The sequence below is a fragment of the Thamnophis sirtalis genome, unplaced genomic scaffold (assembly GCF_051295495.1).
Source record: "Thamnophis sirtalis isolate CommonGarterSnake01/CBP01778 unplaced genomic scaffold, rThaSir2_p1.2 scaffold_2, whole genome shotgun sequence".
In the NCBI taxonomy this organism is placed as follows: Eukaryota; Metazoa; Chordata; class Lepidosauria; order Squamata; family Natricidae; genus Thamnophis; species Thamnophis sirtalis.
The window spans coordinates 57,961,693-57,986,538 of NW_028261382.1; the positions used below are offsets into that span (position 1 = coordinate 57,961,693).

At 45.4% G+C, this 24,846-nt stretch overlaps 1 protein-coding gene across 3 annotated transcripts in view; it reads right to left on the bottom strand.

Moving 5' to 3' along the window:
• Window positions 1–11,106: 11,106 nt before the first annotated feature.
• Window positions 11,107–24,846, bottom strand: part of KSR2 (kinase suppressor of ras 2) — a 202,982-nt gene continuing 189,242 nt past the window's right edge. The window contains exons 18-20 of one of the 3 annotated variants that reach the window (XM_087705677.1): window positions 17,063–17,196; window positions 15,761–15,894; window positions 11,107–11,833 (exon numbers count right to left, since the gene is read on the bottom strand). In XM_087705677.1, the coding sequence (XP_087561803.1) occupies window positions 11,555–11,833; window positions 15,761–15,894; window positions 17,063–17,196 (547 nt within the window). In that variant the 3' untranslated portion in view covers window positions 11,107–11,554. Of the gene's footprint in view, window positions 11,834–15,417; window positions 15,895–17,062; window positions 17,197–24,846 lie in introns of those variants that run through there. The other 2 variants (XM_087705678.1, XM_087705679.1) reach the window with 2 other exon arrangements.

Here is a 24,846-nt window from a genome sequence, read left to right on the forward strand (position 1 = left end):
CAAAGGTAATCAGGGGAAGGATCATCTCGGATTGTGCTGCCCTTGATAGCTGGAATTAGAGCCCAAAATTAGGGCTCTGAAATAAGTCTATAGATTGGTGTATCTGTATGTGTTTGTCTGCATGGATGTATATGCACACGCAAATGGGTATACGCTGAAGGATATAGGTAAGTGAGAGAGCCCGTTTGGTGTAGTGGTTAAGGCACCAGGCTAGAAGCAGGGAGACGGTGAGTTCTAATCCTGCCTTAGATGGAAAGCCAGCTGGGTGGCCTTGGGCCAGCCATTCTCCCTGAGCCCTAGGAAGGAAGCAAAGGCGACAGCCGGAAAACTTTGTCAAGATGGCTTGAAGGCATAAAAATAAATAAATGAATACAGCGAGACTTCGACTTACAGCCATTTCTTCAGGGCTTGTTCAAAGTCACAACGGCACTGAAAACAGCAACTGATGATATACATGAGAGGCAACTAAATGTCAGAGACAGATGGCTGAGCCATGTCTGAGTCGGGAATTAGTCTGGAATCATTATGTAGGCATAAGAGGTCCTTGAATGCCATTGAACCTTAGTCTTGCAAATCAGAGGAGGTATTCAGCAGGTTCTGACCAGTTCTGGACAACCGGTGGCAGAAATTTTGAGTAATTCAGAGAACCGGTAAAAATACCACCTCTGACTGGCCCTGCCCTCATCCATTCTCTGCCTCCCGAGTCCCAGCTGATCAGGAGGGAATGGGGATTTTGCAGTATCCTTCCTCTGGAGTGGGAGGGAATGAGGATCTTACAGTATCCTTCCCCTGGAGTGGGAGGGAATGGGGATTTTACAGTATCCTTCCTCTGGAGTGGGAGGAAATGGGGATTTTGCAGTATCCTTACCCTGGAGTGGGAGGGAATGAGGATCTTACAGTACCCTTCCCCTGGAGTGGGAGGGAATGGGGATATTACAGTATCCTTCCCTGGAGTAGGGAGGAAATGGAGATTTTGCAGTATCCTTCCCCTGGAGTGGGGAGGGAATGGAGATTTTGCAGTATCCTTCCTCTGGAGTGGGAGGGAATGAGGATCTTACAGTACCCTTCCCCTGGAGTGGGAGGGAATGGGGATTTTGCAGTATCCTTCCTCTGGAGTGGGAGGAAATGGAGATTTTGCAGTATCCTTCCCCTGGAGTGGGAAGGGAATGGAGATTTTGCAGTATCCTTCCTCTGGAGTGGGAGGGAATGAGGATCTTACAGTACCCTTCCCCTGGAGTGGGAGGGAATGGGGATTTTGCAGTATCCTTCCTCTGGAGTGGGAGGAAATGGGGATTTTGCAGTATCCTTCCCCTGGAGTGGGAAGGGAATGGAGATTTTGCAGTATCCTTCCTCTGGAGTTGGAGGGAATGGGGATATTACAGTATCCTTCCCCTGGAGTGGGAGGGAATGGGGATTTTGCAGTATCCTTCCTCTGGAGTGGGAGGAAATGGGGATTTTGCAGTATCCTTCCCCTGGAGTGGGAGGGAATGGAGATTTTGCAGTATCCTTTCTCTAGAGTGGGAAGGGAATGGGGATATTATAGTATCCTTCCCTGGAGTAGGGAGGGAATGGGGACTTTGCAGTATCCTTCCCCTGCCACGTTCACCAAGCCACGCCCACATAACGCCCACATAATTTGAATTTCACCATTGCTTCTAAGACAATTTTCTTATCCTCTGCACTGAACAGAACAAGCCTCACTGTGAACAAGAAAAGGTCTGACACAACTCCCTGGAGCGGATCGGGGAAGGGGACGAGAGTTCACGCTCACTCAACAGATCTGTAAATAAACCCATGTCTCTATGGAGCTGGCTAATAAATCTGAGCTACCGGATAACCACAATCCCACCCTTGGAACTCCTATTAGTTGGCATTGTGGCGGTTTCCCTTATATCCTCTGTTCTGAAGAGCTGGTTATTTTTAAACCGGATAAAAATCCATCGATAAAAAAGAACAGGGTGGAAGAGGGCAGTGAAGCCAAAAGAAGAGAGATCAAAGGAAGGGAGGGGGAATGGAGATTGGTTATTGATAATTTAAAACTTGGCCGGGTGGTGGGGTGGGGAATAAGAAAGCGTGATGAGAACATAAGCCGACATGCTTGGCTTCTTTGGGATTGGAAGTGGGGTGGGGGTGGGGGGTGCCAGCAGATAAACCATGTTCGATGCTAACATGCAACAGTTCCTCTTTTACATTTTCCTCTAATCTAAAGAATCAGCAAATTTGTTTTCCTTCAGCATGTATTACAGGTGGTCTCCTGCTTACAACTACAATGGAGCGCAAAACGTCTGTTGCTAAGCGAGACAGGTGTTAATAGCAATAGCAATAGCGCTTAGACTCATATACCGCTTCATAGTGCTTTCACAGCCCCCTCAAAGCGGTTTGCAGAGTCAGCCTTTCCCCCCCCACCCAACAATCTGGGTCCTCCTTTTACCGACCTCGGAAGGATGGGAGGCTGAGTCAACCTTGAGCCGGTCAGGATTGAACTCCTGGCAGGGGGCAGAGTTAACTTGCAATATTGCATTCTAATCATTGCGCACTATGGATAGATGGATTGATGGATGGAAGGAAGGAAGGATGGATTGATAGAAGCAAGGAAGGAAGAAGAAAGGAATAACAATAGCAATAGCACTTAGACTTATATACTGCTTCATAGTACTTTTACAGCCCTTTCTAAGTGGTTTACAGAGTCAGCCTCTTGCCCCCAGTAATCTGGGTCCTCATTTTACCCACCTCGGAAGGAGGGAAGGCTGAGTCAGCCTTGAGCCAATCAGGCTTGAACTCCCAGTAGTGGGTAGAGTTAACTTGCAATATTGCATTCTAACCATTGTGTACCATGGATAGATGGATGGAAGGAAGGAAGGAAGGAGAGAAGAAGAAAGGAATAACAATAGCAATAGCACTTAGACTTCTATACTGCTTCACAGTGATTTACAGCCTTCTCTAAACAATTCACAGTTAGCCTTTTGCTCCCAACAATCTGGTTCCTCATTTTAGCCACCTCAGAAGGACGGAAGGCTGAGTCAACCTTGAGCCTGATGAGACTCGAACTGCCGAACTGCAGCTAGCAGTCAGCTGAAGTAGCCTGCAGTACTCCACTCTAACCACTGAGCCACCTCCGCTCTCCTAAATGAGTTTTCACCTCCTTTTACAACCTGTCTTGCCCCACTTGTCAGTGAGTGAATCGCTGCAGTTGATAAGACGGTAGCACGGTTGTTAAGTAAATTTGGCCTCCCTGTCGACTTTGTCTGTCAGAAGGTCGCAAAGGGGTAAACACGTGACCTCGGGACACGGCAACTGCCATAAATATGAGCCTCTGAATGTAAGTCACGTGATCCTGACTTATCAGCAACAGTCGTTCAGTGTGAAAAGTGGTCATCCGTCACTTTTTCTAGCGCCATCCTTACTTCAGAGGGTCCCTAAAATGAAAAACTGAAAATCAAAGGACTACTGAATTTTGCAGAGGTTTTGGATCCCGGGGAGAAAGCAGGACCAGATGGAGTATTTAAATGACCTTCCATTTTGGTCACATTTTTAAAGTGTCAATACAATAACTACGATTTAATCACCGCCTATAGCTCTACTGAAATTTGGCACTGCAGAGGGGATTTCTCTATCCGCCTGTTAATCAAAGGCACCAATTTTTGCATCTCCCTGAAATCACTGTACCAATTTCAACCAAACTTGGTACACAGATGACTTAACTCTCAGGGAAAAAAATATTGTGGGGGTAAGACACCCCTAACAACCCTTGGGGGGGGGTGTTCTGTTAAGATACAGCCTGTTGTGCCTTAAAATGGTTTCTACCGTACTGTCGTAAAATAGCTTCTACTGTACAGCTCAGTGGAGTTGCCATGCTAACGGTTTCACAGTACTCCACAAGGAGGCTCCCTCTGGTAAGGGGGAAAATCCAACATTAGAAATTATGTTTGGTCTGAACATTTCCCCGCAATAAATAAATACCCAAACAATGCTAGGTTATCGGCTAGTAGGCCACATAAAAAGAATGCTAAGGAGGCCCCAGGATTTTTTGCAGAAGGCTAACAGGCCTTCCAACCCTGCAGAGAATGAAAATGAGGCCATCTCTTGAGAACTTTCCTGCCTGAGCAGAGGGTCGGACTAGAAGACCTCCGAGGTCCCTTCCAACTCTGTTATTCTGTACTGTTCCCTATGTGTGCAAAATATTTGAGCAGATGTCGTCCGTCATGTCACACAGACCTGTCATAATCCTCAACCTTCGCTGCCCTCTAGCATCGAGAAATCCATCAACGCAAGAAAAGCAACTCATGGGTGGCTGAATCTTGCTGTGACACTTTCCTACTCGGGTGTGTTTGTGGGTCCTTAGACTCCCACAGTCAAGACAGTCTCCTGATGCAATGGCATGTGGGAATGATCTTGGGGGGTAGAAAGAAGAGTCCCAGAACAGATAATGGCCAAATAATAAGCAACTGAGCCAGTCAAAAATAAAAAATAAAAAACCCCAGGGATATGACAAATGACTTAGAAGGGACACTGTTTCTTTAGATTGCAAAGGTGGAGAGGGATGAGAAAATGCATTATTCAGACTGGCAAGAATCTGTTAACGTAACCTTACAATGAAGTAGAAATAGTTAATCTGGATATGCTTCCTGTCTGGATTATCGTTGTTTTTTTTAAACTGCAAGGATCTTGCCCTTGTCTTGCTTGTATCTATTCTCCCCAGCTTCTTCGAAACTTTGAAATCTAGCTTGAATTAAAAAAAACAAAGCCAAAATAAATACCAACTGCGGCAACCAACTCAAACATAGCCCGAAAGAGAAATAAGAAAGGCTCCCTTTTAATTGGGATCAAGGAATCAGAATGGCTCCTGCCTAGAAGGCTAAGAAAGGGACAGTTTCTGAAGGATCTGAGTGGGTTGTGAAGAAAGAAAGAAAGAAAGAAAGAAAGAAAGAAAGAAAGAAAGAAAGAAAGAAAGAAAGAAAGAAAGAAAGAAAGAAAGAGGAAGGAAGAAGTAAAGAAGGAAAGAAAGAAGGAAGGAAGGAAGGAAGGAAGGAAAGAAAGAAAGAAAGAAAGAAGGAAAGAAGAAAAGAAAGAAAAACAGACAGACCTTAAGAAAGAGGGGACAAAGACAGAGATAGAGAAGAAAAGAGAAACAGAGAAAAGAAGGTAGGAAGGAAGGAAAGAAGGAAGGAAGGGACAAAGACAGATATAGAAAAGAGAAAGAGAAAGAAAAAGAGAGAAAGGAAGGAAGGAAAGAAAGAAAAAGAAATAAAAAGGAAGGAAGGACGGAAAGAAAGAGAAAGCAAGCAAGCAACAAGTTCTGGAACACACCCCTTTTCTGCAGAATAAGGGAATCCAGCTTTTCACACAGCGGGCTTTAAATCCCACATCTTCCTTTCCAAGAAGGCGCACAGCAAGAGGCCTAACCGCAACTTCAATTGCACAAAGCCGAGAGGATGTGCTCACGATGGCATGGAGTTCTCATTTTTGGCAGACAGGGCACATAAAACCACATCGCGCCGGTCAATCGCGGAAGGACACCAGCCTTCCAGAACTAAAGACACCACAGGGAGCTATGCAAACTCCAAGCTTCATTTATCCATTCACTTTTCAGAGGACAGGGTGGGGAGAGAGCTGAGTCAGCGGCTTAGAGCTTCCTCGCTTTGCTTCTAAAATCTTTAAAAGTGCCCCAAAAGGAAGAAGGGTCTAAAATCCATGGGAACAATTGCTTCATTCTAACACCACTCTATAAAGCACCACACCTAGAGTATTGCATCCAGTTTTGGTCACTGTAAGAAAAATGTTGAGACTCTAGAAAAAGTGCAGAGAAGAGCAACGAAGATGGTTAGGGGACTGGAGGCTAAAACATACGATGGACGGTTGCAGGAACTGGGCATGGCTAGTCTAGTGAAGAGAAGAACCAGGGGAGACATGAGAGCAATAGCAATAGGCCTTAGACTTATATACCACTTTACAGTGCTGTGCAGGCCTCTCTGAGTGGTTTACAGAGTCAGTCTCTTGCCCCCAACAATCTGGGTTCTCATTTTACCCACCTTGGAAGGATGGAAGGCTGAGTCAACCTTGAGCCTGGTGAGATTTGAAAATTGCAGGCAGCCAGCAGAAGTAGCCCGCAGTACTGCACGCTAACCACTGCGCCACCATGGCTGGCAGTACATAGCAGTCTTCCAATACTTGATGGGCTCTCATAGAGAAGAGGGAGGTCGAGCTATTTTCCAAAGTCCCCGAAGGCCAGACAAGGAACAATGGATGCAAACTGATCAAGGAGAGATTCGACTTAGAAATAAGGAGAAACTTTTTGACAGCGAGAACCATCAATCCATGGAACAGAAGTTGCCTTCGGAAGTTGTGGGAGTTTCATCCCTGGAGGCTTTCAAGAAGAGACTGGAGTGCCACCTGTCAGAAATGGTGTAGGGTCTCCTGCTTGGGCGGAGGGTTGGACTAGAAGACCTCCAAGGTCCCTTTCCAACTCTGTTAATCTGTTAATTTAGCCCACAAATGTATTCCTCTCAGTGAGTAACCTCTGAGGGTATCAGGGGCTAGCTCAGTCCTGAAGGCTCTTTCTAATGTGATTCTTAAAGAGATGGGTACACAAATAAATGTCTAAATAAATCTCACACTCACAAGCCCAAACACACACAATGGAATTAAACACATTCTGCTGCCGGATGAAGGATGCTCCATCACTGAAGGAGTTTTTTTTTAAGAAGAGATTGGATGGCAATTTGTCTGGAACGATATAGGGTTGGGCTAGAAGACCTCTAAGGTACCTTCCGACTCTGCTATTCTGTTCAGTTTGATGGCCTATAAAAGCTCTTATTTTTAGTTTCTGGGGCATCGCAATCCCCTTCAGTTGTAAAATGGGCCCCATTAGGATGTAGTTCCCCTTTATATCTTCTGAAACCAGGGCAAATATTTCTTCTGCACTTGAATGCTACCACTCTTCCTCGCCTATAAACACTATCTCTGGAATTTGGCTTCCCAGAGCATCTGGCCGAAGAGATGCTTTGAGGTTTATGCATCTCCCACGACTGTGAGAACATGCGATGCCAGTTTGCCAAGCTGGGAGCCTAAGAAACGTTTTTCCCATTTCAGGACATTCAACAAACCTAGAGAAATTGCATTTACAATGGTCAAAATCCACTTGGCATCACGACAGCTGGAGAATTGGTTAGAGATACTAAATCAGCCTCAGAAACACTTGGAGTTGACATGGCTGTTAAAAACTGGAACAGCCAAGCCTGTTAAAGCTCAATCTTTTTTAAATTTCCTTGCAAGAGAAATTTAGTCTTGCTGGGAGAAAAAAGTGTTTCCTAGAGATGCTTTGTTGCTGACAGATTAAGAGAAGACCCCAGCAGAAAGCCCATTAATGAGCCCTCTCACCTGTAAGCAGAAGGTTGATAGATATAGAATAGAATAACAGAGTTGGAAGGGACCTTGGAGGCCTTCTAGTCCAACCCCATGCTTAGGCAGGAAACCCTACACCACTTCAGAGAAATGGTTGTCCAATCTCCTCTTAAAAATTTCCAATGTTGGAGCATTCACAACTTCTGGAGGCAACTTATGTTCCATTGATTAATTGTTGTCACTGTCAGGAAATTTCTCCTTAGTTCTAGGTCGCTTCTCTCCTTGATTAGTTTCCACCCATTGCTTCTTGTTCTACCCTCAGGTGCCTTGGAGAATAGTTTGACTCCCTCTTCTATGTAGCAGCCCCTGAGATATTGGAAGACTGCTATCATGTCTCCCCTAGTCCTTCTTTTCATTAAACTAGACATACCCAGTTCCTGCAACTGTTCTTCATATGTTTCAGTCTCCAGTCCCCTAATCCTCTTTGTTGCTCTTCTCTGCACTCTTTCTAGAGTTTCAACTATATTAAAGTTGCCAAGGTTGGACACATTTAGCCAAGTATTTTTAAAGTGTTGTTTTGTCTATTTATCCCCCTCCCCTTGCTTATTGTGAGCCGCCCGGAGTCCTCCGGGAGTGGGCGGCATACAAGACAAATAAAAAAACAAAAAAACAACAAGTTTAGTGCGTTGTCCTAGAGATCAGGAGGCGAAACAGATCATCACAAAATTCCTGATCTCACGTTGCAACTTCCTTGTGAAAAAAGAAGAGGTCAGAGTACTTGGAGGGTGTAACCCACCCCCCCAGCATAACAAAAATGCGTCCGAGGGGGAGAGAAGAGGAAGGCAAGGTGGCCCTCTTGACATTGACAACAAACGCACATGAACTTTGGCGCTGAAAAAAAATATCAAGACTGCTCCTAAGGCAGGTACGCAAGTCTTGTAATGTGTCAAGCATGTCTGAGACTCAGAAGGAAGGAAACTGGACAGGTCCAACTAGACCCATCAAATCTCTTTCCGACATGACGACACCTTCAAAGCTCATCGAAACAAGTCCTAAGCGAAAGTCGGGTTTGCGAGACCCAGGAACCCAACGGAGATAATGCGAAAGAGAGAGATGCGACGAGATTTAGATCCTGCAAATTTTTTTTTTTTGAGCTGGCAGGATGCAGAGTGCCTGGAGCAAGAATGTGAAAGAATTTTTTTTTTTTTTTTTTTTTTGCTATTTTACCCATTGCAATGAGGAAACCTAGGTGGGGAAAAAATGACTTTCTCTCGTAAATTAATGCAATATTTAGGGAGCGTTTTCACATGCCTCGCCCCCAAGAGGCGTGCAGAGAACCAGGAAGAGAAGAACGCAAGCGAGGGCCATAAAGAAAGGAAAGGTGAAAAGAGGTGGAGAAAAGGTGAAGGGTGGGTAGTAAACAGTGAGATTCAGGAAAATGAGGGAAAGGGGCCTGCGTTTCTTCAACAGGTCGAGAGATGAACCACATTTTTTCTCATTTTATTTCTGCAGGGTTTTTCCCTCCGGCTTTTTTGATTGGTGGCTCTTAATGTTTCTCACGTTGTAGTTTCCACGGGGCCCAAGAAATTATAGACTGGGGACAGGAAAGTGTAGCTGGTCTCCAGATCTCATGAGAGAGAGAAAATTAAGATGTCCCTTTTGGGGTTTGGGCAGGGGGGGGAAACAACCCAATGTAAGATTGAATATTTGGAACCTTGCAACTAAGTGCAATATTCTCAAATAAGGTTTTTTTTTAATGGAAGGCAGGGCCATTCAGCCCTTTAGGCTTCAATTGTTTGTTATCTGTTGTTGTGTACAGAAGAACAATCAACCCATGGAACAGAAGTTGCCTCCAGATGTTGTGGGAGCTTCATTACTGGAAGCTTTCAAGAAGAGACTGGAGTAGGGTCTCCTGCTTGGGTGTGTTGGACTAGATGACCTACAAGGTCCCTTCCAACTCTGTTATTCTGTCTTCTACCTTTCTGTCTCTCTACAGTCTGATTTAATCACGGTAGCTTTTATCACTAGACGATTTCTCCTTAATCGAATCTGTAATTAATCTGTAGCTAACTAAAAGCCGAGTAGGAAAAAGGCACAGCTCTTTGGCCCCGAAAATTGATAGGAACCTCAAATGGCTTCAATGCAACATTTCACAAAATTTGCAGCTAGCTAGATGCAATGATGCCATCAGAGTGTGACCTTGAAGTAGAGGTCCAGGGCTCGGCTTAGAATAAGGACCCTCAAAAGTAGCAGGGACGATGGGTTGAAATAATTAGATTAATATCCTTTCTGATCTGAATTGTCCCCTCTCCCTAATAACTGCTAATAAGCTCATCAAAACTGTCTGAAATCTATCAGAGGGAACTTGGAGTCCTAGTGGACAACCATTTAAATAGGAGCCAGCCGTGTGCAGCAGCTGCCAAAAAAGCCAACACAGTTCTAGGCTGCATAAACAGAGGGAGAGAATCAAGATCACGTGAAGTGTTAAAACCACTTTATAAGGCCTTGGTAAGGCCACACTTGGAATACGGCATCCAGTTTTGGTTGCCACGATGTAGAAAAGATGTTGAGACTCTAGAAAGAGTGCAGAGAAGAGCAACAAAGAGGATTAGGGGACTGGAGGCTAAAATATATGAAGAACGGTTGCAGGAACTGGGTTTGTCTAGTTTAATAGAAAGAAGGACTTGGGGCAACAGGATAGCAGTCTTCCAATATCTCAGGGGCTACCCCAAAGAAGAGGGAGTCAAGCTATTCTCCAAAGCACCTGAGGATAGGACAAGAAGCAATGGGTGGAAACTAATCAAGGAGAGAAGCAATTTAGAACTAAGGAGAAATTTCCTGACAGTTAGAACAATTAATCAGGGGAACAACTTGCCTCCAGAAGTTGTGAATGCTCCAACACTGGAAGTTTTCAAGAAGACACTGGACAAACATTTGTCTGAAGTGGTGTAGGGTTTCCTGCCTAGGCAAGGGGTTGGACTAGAAGACCTCCAAGGTCCCTTCCGACTCTGTTATTCTATTGTATTTTATCTAAAAAGAAAGAGATTCTACAGCCACACCACCCGCCAGATATGAATTTATAATGCCCCTTGCGAATAAAACATAGACACTGAGGCCTAGGAACACAGCTCAAAATACGTGTGAAGTCTGCGCGTAGCATACTGCAGGTCTGGCCTTCTTCAACAATTTTGACATGTAGCAGAGAGCACTGATGGAGGAATGGGCTATCAAGATCGGGGCATGTCCCAACTTGGTTCTGCAAGGCAGGGAGGGCAGCGAAGAGGAAGTCACAGAGATGGTGAACAATGTCAGCGACCGATTTAAAAAATATTTTTTTAAAAAAATCATCAGGCACCAAAAGAACAAGATACACTTGAAAGCCACGGACTGGCAGCTGCTAACAGCAGGTTCAGCTTCGATGTCAAATCTCAGCTCTGGGTGGAGAAATTCATCCCCACCCCGGTGAGAGTTGCCAGATACCAAAAAAAAGAGAAGGTGTGTGTGTGGGGGGGGTATAGTTGAACCCAGAAGGAAAGTTGGAGGAAATTCTTGACTGCGTGAAGGTTACTCAAGGATGAAGCTCTCCCTGGATACTCTTCCGAGTTCCTTCTCTGCTCTGCCTGATGGACTGTTTTATGAACAGCCAGGGGGAAAGCAATTTGAGGAGAGATCTAAGCCATGGTCTACGGAGATGGTCTCCGTCCTCCAGGTCACGATTGTCCCAAAAGTGCTTTTTTGGAAAGGCAACTGTTTTTTTAAATTATTATTTGAAGATGTTTCGCATCTCATCCAAGCAGCTTCCGGACCAGAACAAGAGGGGGAAAAAGCACAAACACGCAAAGGAAATCCAAGTTGCCTTTTTGAAAAAGCACCCTTGGGACGATCTAAGAGCACCTCTGTGGCGTCCTGTTAAAAAGTCACCCTCCTCCCCGATGCTGCTGAAACAGCCTTCTCCTTTCTCCACGGGGCAGGCAATGAAACAGGAAGTCCAAGGGAAGCAACCAAAGAGAACCATACAAAAAAAGAAAAAGAGAGAGAGAGAGAGAGAGAGAGAGAGAGAGAGAGAGAGAAAGAGAGAGAGAAATATCAGCATCCACTAATGCAAAATGGCTTCTAAGGGTAGCTCACAGTTGCCCTCAGATATTCCCGTGGGAACATAATCTCAGGGCTGGTTGCCATCAGATGTTTCCAGACCGATGAGCAGGGGGGCGGGCTACCGTTCAGCCTCTGATCTGCTTCCTGTTCTCCGTCTGACATTCCATCCACACCAAAGAACCGTCCATTCTTCTTCCCCCGCCCCCCCACGAGACTGGGCTTGCTGTCCAGGCCTCAGGTCTGTTGCTTTAAAGGGCAGGATGAGATCAGCACCTCTCTGATGCCGGAAACACTTCCAAGTTGGCCGTACCTTTCCAGTCTGTGGACAAGGACGGAGGGATTGGAGAAGGGGAAGGAAGAGGGATGTAAGAAAGGCACCAATCCTCTGATTCACAGCCTGGGAAGGAAAGAGAAAGAGAGAGAGAAAGAGAACAAGAGTCAAACAGGGAATGACATTCACACTGCAGCAAGTTCGCAAACCGCCATAATGTCCTTCTGATGTTGCCTTCAACTGGCATCTGGGCCATGAATGAGACAGGCTCAAGTTGTCTTTAGGTGTGGGGGTGGCATTAAAAGAGTATTCCTTCCCTCCCCCCTCTTTGGCACCATCCAAAGGCAGGCTTAAGGTGTATGGCATCTGTTGTGGGCCACCAGCGGCCAGCAGAGCTGGCGGCAGATTCAGACATTGAGGAGGTTGGGGAGGAACCTGGGCCAGTCCTGGAGTCTGGGGAAGGCTCGGATGAGGGCTCTGTGTCAGAGGCAGAGAGGGGGCCAGGGCCATCTGACAGTTATCAGCTGCCTTTGGAGTCAGAGATCAGTGGGGCAGGAGAGCAGCTGGATCCTGTTCCTGATGTGCGCATGTGCAGAGCTGCCAGGAGAAGGGAACAGCTAAGGAACAAGAGCCGACTCAGGAGTAAAGCCGCAGGTGGACGGTGAATGGCCCCTCCCATAGGGAATGAAATAGGAACGAAAGGGGAGTGGAGTTTGCAGGAGACAATGAGTTCAATTCATTCGGGTGAAGATCTGTTCCTGACTTCTTGCCAAGTAATTGCTGCTACAGCATGGCGTTTGGAAGATATCGGCCTGGCAGCTCTCCAAGCCTGATAAAGGTCTGTAGTTGTGAAATCTCTTGAAAGACTGTTGGCCGGGACTTTGCTGGAGAGGAATTCCCTTTAATCTAAATAAAAGAGGTTTTATAGGGATGAGGAGTTGGCTTCGTGCTTTTGGGAAGCCTAGGTTAGAACAAAATCTGTTTAGCTTTAGTCATCCATTTCTGGTACTTGGAACAAGAGAGGGTAAGGGTAGACAGGGAACCACAACAACTTTACAACTTGTGGACTTCAACTCCCAGAATTCCTTAGGTGGTCATACTGTCTCAGTTTGAAGTCAATAGGATGTAGTTACCCACCACCCCTCGTGTAGAGGCAAGCAATGTAAGTGTAAATTTTATGTAGATGTACAGTAGCATTCTATCTGTCGCAAAGCATCCCTGGTCTGCTCTTGAGTTGCCATAGGCAAGGGGGATGAGAAAACGGCGAAGCAGCATGGCAGCCAAAAGCAAAAGCACATTCCAGACATATATCTCTCAAGGCTGTCTCCCAGGGTTGCCCACAGCGGCCGGAGGGGAGTGATCTCTAAAACCCGGCAAATTGCCCTGTTGGCAAATGTGATTGATGACATACCCTGGGAGGATGGGGAAAACAGGGTCATGATTGGGGCCGTAAATTACATGGGGTCAGAGCTGGCTTCACTTAGGAACGTGCTGACATGACGCTCTTAATAAATAACTGGGTTTCTTTTGAAGCTTGGCACAAGTCTCATGATTTAATTAGGCATCTGTGGGAACCCTGACACTATCATCTCAAGGATGGGTGGATAGCATCACCATTCAGTGGTAAGGAAAGTCTCCATGAGAAGATGTGCCTGAGAGAAACTCCAGGTCCAAGATAAATGTGGACAAGGGAGCCCAAATGGTTCTGCTTGAAGATCGTCTGTGTTGAGTCAGTGTTGGCTCATGTAGAGAGATCTTCTCCAGCAGGATCAGTCTTCAGTCTGCCCCTTGAAGTCTCCAATCAATGAAGGTCCCCATTCCCGTCAAACCATTGAAGACTCCAAGAGGACTCTGCTTGAAGTGGGAAACAGAGGCAGGATAAGGCTCGGCAGTGAGGTAGCACATTGTATGGTGGTTAAAGCTTTCTGCTGAACTCCAGGAGGGCAGAGGGCTCATCAGTTCTGGAGTGGACAAAGGCCCTCAGCCATGTCCTCTGGTTTACAGACCACCAGGGCTCAATTTGTGCAACACGCTGAGCCAGATCCAAACAGATTCCTCCAGGACTTTGAGTGATGAATGAATCCATCTGATGCTGCTGAAAACAAGGGTCGGGAGGATGAAGAGAGTATTGCTAAGCAAGTACAGAAGGTCTCCACTCCCTTTTGAGCAGAAGGCTTCCAGAATTACCTGGTTATTCTCATCCGTCTGTCAAGAAGATGAAGGGAAGGGCACCTAATCAGAGAGATCAACATTCCTGGGAAGTAACATCTGGTCCTCCTAATCTACCATTTAGCTACTGATGGATTTCAACCCTGCCTTCTCTTTGGCAATTCCAAACAGCTTCATCAGCACTCTTTCCTCCAGGTTGAGCTCCACAACAATGAACCTATGAAGTCGGTTGTGGGGAGAGGTAGAGAAAGCACAGGAATGCTTTGGGGGTCTCATGAAGGCCTGGATTTGGGATTCTCGGTGGTTAAAGATGCTGAGCTTGTTAGCTGGAAAGCTGACAGCCCGGGTTTGAAACCCAAGCACAATGCGATGGAGGTGAGCTCCCATCCCTCGCTTCAGCTCCTGCCCAGCTAGCAGTTTGAAAGCACACAAATGCGACTAGACAAATAGGTACCATTTGTTCTGACCTCGGCTTCCTGAGACAGTAAAAATCTCACGCTTAGTCCCCAAATGCCTCTTTTTATTTAAGCCACTGTGAATTATATTCATTGACAACCCGTAATGATTCACAAACAGTCTGTGAAGAGTCCGACAGGAATCTGCCACATTCTTGTAGGGTAATGCTGACAAGCACTCACCTTTAGCTCCCTTGAAATGCCGCCAAAGACCTAATTGCCAATTAGCTTTGCAAGGCCAAACCTAGCACAGAGTCAAAACAGAGCTTCTCAAAGCTTGAACCGATCAGAATGAACAAATTTGCTTTTGCTCCTCCTTTATGTCTCATGGGAAGGCCCAAACATCTCCAAGCCTTACTCCCATATTGCCCCTTTTGTCTTAACTATTCTTGCCTTCTGACAGCTCTGCGCATGCTCCCTGTTCCTCTGCCTCACTAATGTCCGATTCTGGAGGCTCCAGAGGCAGCACATAACTCCCAGATAGCCCTGGCTCCCTCTCTGCCTCCGACACAGAGCCCTCGTCTGAGTCTTCCCCAGACTCCAGGACTGGCCCAGGTTCCTCCTCAACCTCCTCACTGTCTGAATCTGCTGCCAGCTCTGCTGGCGACTGGTGGGCCACAACACCACTTCAGTGGGCAGGTAACAGAGTTCCATGCGCCTCCTCATAGTCATGCCAGCCACATGATCACAGTAGCGTCTTCGGACAGAGATGGCTACCTTGGCTAAGAAACAGAGAAGAGCAGCGCCCCCTAGAGTCTGACATAGGATAGAGGAAACCTTTACCTTAACCGATCGAGTCTCAAACCCTTGCGATGTCACGTTATCTTTCAGGCTTGAACAATGGTGGACAATTTGAGAGGAAATTGGGTATTTAAAAAAAAAATAGGGATAATTCTTTCTTGCAGGTGCCTCTTCCCCTCCTCTTTCTTTGCAAAGAACAGAAATGGAATGCAAGGCTCACTCCAGCTGTGAGCAGACAGTTGGCCTAGCAACAGGCTGTGTGTTTGTGCGTGCGTGTGTGTGTGTGCATGTGTGTGTTAGGGATGGCCTTAAATTTATACCCTAGGGAGGTCGGTAAACAGCCAGAGCAGGAAAGAGTACTGCAGGGTTCCCCCCCCACCCCGCCCCAGATATTTCACCATTGCTCGGCTGCTAGTAATCCTTGACCTAATTTTGCATATGTGTCAATGCTCAACGTTTAATTTGGGCCAAATTCTCATTCTCAAAAACTCATTTTTTGGGGGAATGCCTGATAACAAAGAAAATAACCCAGCGAAATTCTTAACTTGGTTAAGAATCAACTGTTCTGCCCTTCCGAGGATTAGCTGGGTGGCGATAACTAAAGAAATGGGGCTGGGGATCAGGCGGCTGGGGCCCAGGGAAGCCAACGAAGACGGGCGCTTGAAGAGGAGGGCGTCCTCCGCCTTACTCTGCTGACTTCCAGAAGTGGCCGGGGTGAGACAGGCGGCGGTTCCGCTTTGGCAGTTTCTCCAGCATCTCCATGAGTTTGGTGAAAGTGGGTCGCTCCTCCTGCTCGTAGGCCCAGCAGAAGAGGAGGATGTCCTGCGAAGAGAAGAGAAGAAAAAAGGGCTATGCGAGGAGAGAGAGAGAGTGGGGGAGGGAGGGAGGGAGGGAAAAGAAAGAGAGAAAGAAAAGAAAGAGAATATAAGAGGCATAGAGAGAAAGAGGAAGGAAGAAAAGAAGGAAGGAAGCAGGCAAGGAAGGAAGGAAGGAAGGAAGGAAGGAAGGAAAGAAAGAAAGAAAGAAAGAAGTCCCCCCCCATCCTACTCCTCTCCCTTCTAGTCCTGATTATGTTTGCCTAGTTGGATAATGAAATGTCTGCAAGAAAGTGACCAAGCTCAGAGAGCACTAAGGACCCCATGGTCCTCCTCCTCCTCTCAACAACCCCCCTCTCTTCTAGCACTTATCTAATTTGGGTAATGAAACGTTCGCAAGAAACCAAGGAAGCTCAGAGAACACCAAGGACCCCACGGTCTTCCTGCTCCTCTTCCTCCTTCCTCCTCTTCCTCTTCCTCCTCCTCCTCTTCCTCCTCCTCCTCCTCCTCCTCCTCCTCCTCCTCCTCCTCCTCCTCCTCTCTGTAAACCCTATTTCCTTCTAGCACTGATGATGTTATCTAATTTGGGTAATGAAACATTTGCAAGAAACCAAGCAAGCTCAGAGAACACCAAGGACCCCACAGTCTTCCTGCTCCTCTTCCTCCTTCCTCCTCTTCCTCTTCCTCTTCCTCCTCCTCCTCCTCCTCTCTGTAAACCCTATTTTCTTCTAGCACTGATGATGTTATCTAATTTGGGTAATGAAACATTTGCAAGAAACCAAGCAAGCTCAGAGAACACCAAGGACCCCACAGTCTTCCTCCTCCTCTTCCTCTTCCTCCTCCTCTTCCTCTTCCTCCTCCTCCTCCTCCCTGTAAACACCATTTCCTTCTAGCACTGATGATGTTATCTAATTTGGGTAATGAAACATTTGCAAGAAACCAAGCAAGCTCAGAGAACACCAAGGACCCCACAGTCTTCTCCCCCCCCCCTCCTCCTCCTCCTCCTCCCTGTAAACCTCACTTTCTTCCAGAACTGATGATGTTCCCTAGTTGTGTAACGTAACGTCTGCCCCCACCTTAAAAAAAAAAAAAAAGCAACAATCAAGCACCAGGGATCCCTTGCTGCTCTGGGCTTTCTTCTCCACTCCCTTCCCACCCCTTCACCCGAAAGTCACCTACTGAAATCTCCTTCCCCATGCCGATCTGGCTGAGGTTCGGCTTCATCCCTCGGCCCACTTGCCAAATTATTGCCTCAGCTGGTTGGGTCTTGAAAGGCCATTCCCGGGCGTACAGTTCAAACCAGATGGTTCTGTGGAGGCAAAGTAGGAGACCAAGTTAATAAGCGTTGGGGCTCTAGAAGGACTCCCCTCTGGCCATCAAAGCAAGACGGTTAGAAGAGAGCGGAGAACATCCTGGCATGGCTAAAGGGATAAGGAAGGGCTTGCTCTGGGGTTTCTCTTCTGGAGAATGTGGAAAATGTTTGTTCTGGCCAAGGCTTCCCAAGCGCATGAAGGAAACTCCTGGTCCCCACAAAAAAACCCCTTTTATTAATTGACTGTGAATTCTGCTCATTCACATCCAGCAAAGTCTTTCGAGGGAGCATTTATGGTCACAGACCTTATCTGGCTTGGAGAGCTGCCAGGCTGATATCTGCAAAACTTGGCAAAGAGCCTCAGAGAGTCACGAACCAATGAAGCGAACTAATGGTCTCCTGCAAACTCCACTTTCCTTTCGCTCCTCTTTTATTCCCTTTGGGAGGGGCCATTCACAGTCCACCTGTGGCCTTACTCCCAAGTCAACCCCTGTTCTTTAGCTGTTCGCTTCGTCTGGCAGCTCTGCACAGGCGCCCACTGAGAACAGGCTCCAGCTGTTCTTCTGCCTCACTGATGTCTGACTCGGAAGGCATCTGATAACTGTCAGATGGCTCTGGCCCTCTCTCTGCCTCTGACACAGAGCCCTCATCAGAGCCTTCCCCAGACTCCAGGACTGGCCCAGGTTCCTCCCCAACCTCCTTACTGTTCAAATCTGTTGCCAGCTCTGCTGGCCACTGGCGGGCCATAAGAAAGACCAAGCATCTCTCTTTTGGAGATGAGATCTCAATTAAACTGTTGTCAAGGACTCTGGGAATTCAGAAGAATGCTTACTGAGTTGGCCAACATGTGGGTTAGGACTAGCTGATGTTCTCCAGATGGTTGGGCTAAAGGTCCCATCAGGTCACACTGGCTGGAAAGTATGGGACCCGGAGATCCAAAACATATGAAGACTAAGAAATCTAGTTTTTATTTAGTTAGGTTCTTGGGCTCAACTTTGGAACGCATGAACATTCTTTTATTCCCAGCTGATTAAGTCAAACAAACCATGGCTTACCACAATAGATGAACAGAAAATGCCTTTGGTATGTTTTTTTTCTCCGACATACTACCAGCTATGGAGGTCTGCAAGCTATTGTGTACTATTCACTTTTGTTAAACGAACCATTATCAAAACATTTTTATATTAAAAGGTTGCTTTATTTTGCTTCATCCAAGATAAAAGATTCACCAAATCCCGTGCAAATTTCTTATAAAGTGAGAAGTTGGGGAGATACATCTTATTCTGAAAGCCATCATGAGCCAAATAATCTTTAGACATCCTATCTACCCAGGATGGGATCTTAATATAATTTTTAACTGCCACAGCATTTTTCCTAGAATGATGATGAAAGGGGCTAATAACCTTCTGAGTGATAACCCTAAAGCAACATGTTGTTTCATTCATCAGGATTCCCAAAGAAAAAGAAAAGGGCAATGCACATCTCATCCAACTTCGAATCAGCTGGCAGGACCCGCTCAGAATCGCATCCTGTATTTATTTATTAATTATAGCAGCCAAACTCCGACAGCCTCCAAGATTGCAAAGGGAAATCATGCAGATCAACCTAAGCGGCAGCTGAAGGTCATGTCACGGATTGAAAAATTCCTGCCCAAGAGGTAATTCTGTGCAGAAATGATGTGAATCCCTGGCACTGTTTTATTTTTAATTTGAGGAGGGGGGGGAGAGGCGCAATGAGTGCGCACAATAAAAAATGCCTCAATTAAACAGCTGCTTCTGCCAGTGAAATTAATTTTTTTTCCTCCCCTCTTTTCATGACGCCTCCAATATGTTTTTCTGCATGCATGGTTAAACATCCAGCTTCTGTATTGAGTTTTGGAGATGTTACCTTACATTCAATACTTGGTTTATTTATTTGCTTTTTCTTGTCCAATTGGCCTTAATGAATGATTCTTAGGCCCCTTTCCAACCTGACACTCTTAAAACCTGCTGGGAATATAAATCCTAGAACTGATGGTTACTAGGCCACCAGTAGCCAACGTTTATGGCAGTCGTTTATGGCAGTCGGAGTCCAACGGGACTCAGCTGATGAGTGACATATTCTCTAAAGGAAAGTATGTATGTATGTATGTATGTATGTATGTATGTATGTATGTATGTATCAGCAGCGGGGTCCGGATCCTGTCGCAATCGGTACACTGCAACAGGGCCTGGTGTGCTCGTTGGGCACATGTGCTGTGCATGAGTGCGCACACCACCGTGCACACGTGCGGTTGCGCGCATGCGTACTAGCGTCTGCGCGACGCTCCAGCTGCTCCTGGACGATCGCGCAGGCGCTGTATGTGTCCTGCGCATGCGTGGAAGCGCAGAACTCGTCAAAACCCAGTAAGGACCGCGGGCGGGCGGGCGCGCCCTTCGCCATTCCCGGAAGTTACTTACTTCCGGGTTCGGCGACCAAACGGTTCGCAGGGACCGCCGCGAACCGGTTGAAACCCACCCCTGGTATGTATGTATTTATTTAAAGGCCAACACTTGCACTATTTCGTCTACATACCTGAAACATATTTTGGATTGTATGTATGGGAAAGTGGTGGGATACAACCGGTACGCCGCACTACGGGTGTACCAGTACCTGCTGGGAGCACCAGGTACCGTTCTGGTACGGTGCTCCGGAGGGCCCACCTGCCCACCTGCTCTTCTTACCGATATTTGACCAGATTGGGCAGTGGTGGGCTTCAAATTTGTTTAGAACCTCTTCTGTAGGTGTGGCCTGCGTTGCCGGCCATGTGACTGAGTGGGAGTGGCTTGCCAGCCATGTGACCAAGTGGGAATGGCTTGGCAGTCATGTGACCGGGTGGGAGTGGATTAGCAGTCATGTGACTGCGAGTGACTTGCCAGCCATGTGATCGAGTGGGAGTGGCTTGGCAGTCATGAGACCGGGTGGAAGTGGCTTCCTGGCCTTGTGACTGGGTGGGAGTGGCCAACATGTAAAATGTGGTGAAATTCACTTAACAACGCTCTTGCTTAGCAACCAAAATGTTTGCTCAGAAACTCTGGCATTTGAAGCACGCAAGTCTTAAAGCTGTCAAGTGACAAGACCCTTGCACCCCTAACCCTTTAGAAACAAAAACCCCAGGGGTGTTCAAACTTGACAGCTTTAAGACTTGTGGACTTCAACTCCCAGAATTCCTCCTCTTGCTCTTCATCTTGATGATGGGCGGACGGGCGGGGCGGGGGGAGGGGGCTGGAACCGGTTCTAAACGGCACGGTAGATTTGTGGAATCTTTTGTATAGAAGGAACCCACCCCTGCGATTGGGGCTTTCACGCATGGAGCATATGGCGCCTGCGCGATGCTCTGCCGGGCAGTTGGAGTGTCATGGGCGGTAAGTACGCATCCGTGTGCTGCGCGCATCCACGTGATGGGCGCCAGGCCCTGTTGCAGCGTACAGGTTGCAACGGGATCCGGAATCCACCACTGATGGGAAAGCTCTTGATTCCAGATCAGTGTTTCTCAACCTTGGTAACTTGAAGTCCTGTGGACTTCAACTCTCAGAATTCCCCAGCCAGCTATGCTGGCTGGGGGATTCTGGGAGTTGAAGTCCACAGGACTTTAAGTTGTCAAGGTTGAGAAACACTGTTCCAGATGTTGCATTGCAACCTCTGCTATGAGTCCTGAAAGGCATGATTCCATGACTGTACCTTTCATTTGTTGGTAAGTTCAGAGAACCCCCCAGTATCCCTGATTTCCACTCTGGCCTACAAACATTCTCCTTTATCAGCGTTGACTTCTTGCCAGAATACACCCCCTTTTCTCTGCTTGCTTGCACGTAAAAAAATCAGAGCAAAGGGTAAATATTAGTAAATAAAGTTGGCTTTTCCAGCAAGCCGGCCTGGCCTGAATAGAATAAAAATAGAGGATTAACTGGTTGTTAATTTTAATTTAATTTTTAAATTTTTATCGTAAATATCAATTGGGGTGTTTTTTTTGGATACTTTTTTTGGATACAGAGCCAAGGTGGCGCAGTGGTTAAAATGCAGCACTGCAGGCTACTGCTAGATCAGCAGGTCAGCGGTTCAAATCTCACTGGCTCAGGGTTGACTCAGCCTTCCATCCTTCCGAGGTGGGTAAAATGAGGACCCAGATTGTTGGGGGCAATATGCTGACTCTCTGTAAACCGCTTAGAGAGGCCTGGAAGGCCTATGAAGCGGTATATAAGTCTACTGCTATTGCTATTATTGCTATTGCTATTACTTTATTTAATGTCCCTTTTAATTTTTGCAATATGTGTTTTCTTTTATGTTGTACGCCGCCCTGAGTCCTTGGGAGAAGGGCGGCATATAAATCCAATAAACCTAAACCTATATATAATAAGGTAGATGGGAATGTGAAAGTAGACCATTTAATAATATTATTAATTTTGAATGTAATCCAATGTTGGGAATTTAAAATGTTAATGATTGGGGAAGGGGAATTTGTGAGACATTTTTGGGGAAGAAGAAACAGGGTAAACAACTGGGAAAAACTGTAAAAAAAGAAGAAGAAGAAATACAGGGCGTGCAGTGATGTTAACTATGTGTAAAAATTGATTAAGAAATGATAAAGAATTATTTAAAGCGAATAATATTGTTGAAATGGGAATAGCAAAGATATTGTGATAAATGATTAATTTGCTAAGATGAATTTACAGTCATAAGTGGAAGACCAAAAAAAAAAAAAAGGTGTTTAGCAATGATATGTAAAACTAACTCAATTGATGGGAAAAGAGAAAGGATTATATAAAAGAGATGACTATTGATAAAAGTGGGAAGATTAGAATACAATTAAACTATGATTATAAATACGATGTATAAGATGGTAAACACTCTGTTCGTAAAGTATGCATGTTGGAAAAAAGAAAAAAATATATAATAAAACTTATTTAAAAAAATCAGAGGAAAATCAGGTGCTTCCTATCAGGAAAAAATGTCATTTGAAACTTTTTGCTGCCTCTTGATTCTAGTTTGGGAGGTAGCGGGAGTGATAAGTTTGCCATTTCCTCTTCAAGGCCTTGGGGTTTTGTCTGCCAACTTCTGATTGAATTTAGGAGCAGAGGAAATAGCCGTTCTCAGGACTTATGAACCAAGGAGACGATTTTGGCTCAAACGTGAGTGACGTCATTTCCATTCCTGCAAGGCTATTTCAGGATCCAAACACATTTTCCTGTTCCTGGTTTTTGTTTTATTTTTCCTTTTCAAAACTGGGTTTTGCTTAGGAAAGATAGCGAGGGAGGCTTGGACAAGCGGGGATGTAAAACTTAACGTCCTTTCGAACGCGCAGTGGACTGTAGCATTCATAACTGTGAATACCTCCACTGGGAGTTTGTTCATAGTTTGAACATTTGAATATACCGTAGTTCTTGCAACTGTATCCCAAGCTGAAATCCCTTAATAGCTTATATGGAACAGGCAATTATTTTCTTCGCAATTATCTTAGATGGCAGGATAAATATTTAACTAGCGTCGGACACTGCGAAAGGCATGAGCGCCAATGGTGTATTGCTATTCATTTTCTAGTTGTTTGTGCGTTTTGCCAAGGGAAATGTGAATCTATTATTTGTTCGCTGCTGTATTTCATTTGGCTTTGCGACTGAACTGGTAAAATATTAAGGAAATATCAGCAGTTATCAGGTACAATGAAGTAAGCCCAAATAATAGTTTTAAAATCCAGGCCATCAAAAGAAAAAAAGAGAAGAAAAGAGGAGAGGAGAGGAGAGAAGAGGAGAGAGAGGGAGGGAGGGAGGGAGGGAGAGACTGAGACCGAGAGACAGAGAGAGACAGACAGAGAGACGGAGAGTCGCACAGAGAGAAATGCTATATATATAGAGAGAAAAATACACAGAGAGAAAGATAGAGATACATAGATAGATGGAGAAACAGAGAGGGAGAAAGAATGAAAGAGAGAGAAAGAAGGAAGGAAGGAAAGAAAGAAAGAAATTTTCTCAAAATCTAAACTTCAAATTAAAAAAATTACCCAGGGGTTCTGTCTGATAAGAACGCTCTTTCTCTAATAATTACTGTTCTTTTTAAAGTCATACCAATGCTTGCATTGGATTTAATTGCTGCTTTCACCCAACAACCCCAGGAAAACACATTACCAGATAAGAACTCAGTTATAAATTAATCACTTTAGTATTCTGTTCTTGAAGGTGCCCATCTCAGTGGCTTCAAAGAAAATTAATCCGTCAGATTAAAAAAAAAAAGCTATTGGGCCAAAGGAAAGATTTCATCATAGGACAGGGAAACCTCTAAAAGATAATAATAAAAATGGATTTCCTCCCCCCTCTCTTTGCTATGAAGTATGATAATTAATTGGGCAGGCAAAACAACAACAACAAAACAAACTACAAAATAAAATGAAACTAGAACGCAGCAGGAAACAAAACTTTCATGAACTGACATTCAGTTTTCCACTAAGTTTAGCTGCTCCTAATCATTTTTCTAGGGACACGGTGGCTCAGTGGCTAAGATACTGAGCTTGTCGATCAGAAAGGTCGGCAGTTTGGCAGTTCGAATCCCTAGCGCCGCATAATGGAGTGAGCTCCTGTTACTTGTCCTAGCTTCTGCCAACCTAGCAGTTTGAAAGCATGTAAAAATGCAAGTAGAAAAAAAATAGTCGTATTTGCCTATATATACCTGGCATGCCCAAATATGGGAGGGAGCACACGGCCTCCCTTTTGCCTTTCAGCTCCACGCTAGGAGCCTTCCAGGCAGAAAAACCATTTTTATATTGCATTTTTGCTGATAAATAAATGAAGGGAGACTAGTATAGATCTATTTCAAGCTATTTAGCTCTCATCAGCTAGCCATACCCTTACTGGGATTTGAACCTGGGCTGTTTTTTACATCTTAGGCAGTTGTATTAGCCTCTAAGCCACAAGCTCTCCTCCCTTATCAGCTGAGCCAAGAAAATGATTAAGTGTGCTCCCTCTCATATTTGGGCATGTTAGGTGCTTTGACATAACACATAATCATCTCCTTGGCTCAGCTGATAAGAGAGGAATAATATATATAGCTGATGAGAGCTAAATAGCTTGAAATAGATCTATACTAGTCTCCCTTTATTTATTTATCAGCACAAATACACAAATGTAACAAAAAGGCAACAGTAAAAATATTGGGTTTCTGTCTGGATGGTCTCTTGTGACGAGCCGTCTAGTTATTCGGGTTTTCTCCCGCGTAAAATTGGAGATGTCTTGATGCGGGAGAAAACCCGAATAACTAGAGACCTACATACTAACACCCGCGAAAACCTCAGAAAACAAATATATATATATTGGCTAATGGCTAAGATGTTTGCCTAGTATGTAATATAGCCCAGGTTCAAATCCCAGTAAGGGTATGGCTAGCTGATGAGAGCTAAATAGCTTGAAATAGATCTATACTAGTCTCCCTTTATTTATTTATCAGCACAAATACAACAAAATGTAACAAAAAGACAACAGTAAAAATATTGGGTTTCTGCCTGGATGGTCTCTTGTGATGAGCCGAAGGACAGAGAATGGAAGTAGCGATCTTCCTCCCATATTTGGGCATACCGGGGGTTATAAAAATCATTCATATATATGTATGTATGTATGTATGTATGTATGTATGTATGTATGTATGTAT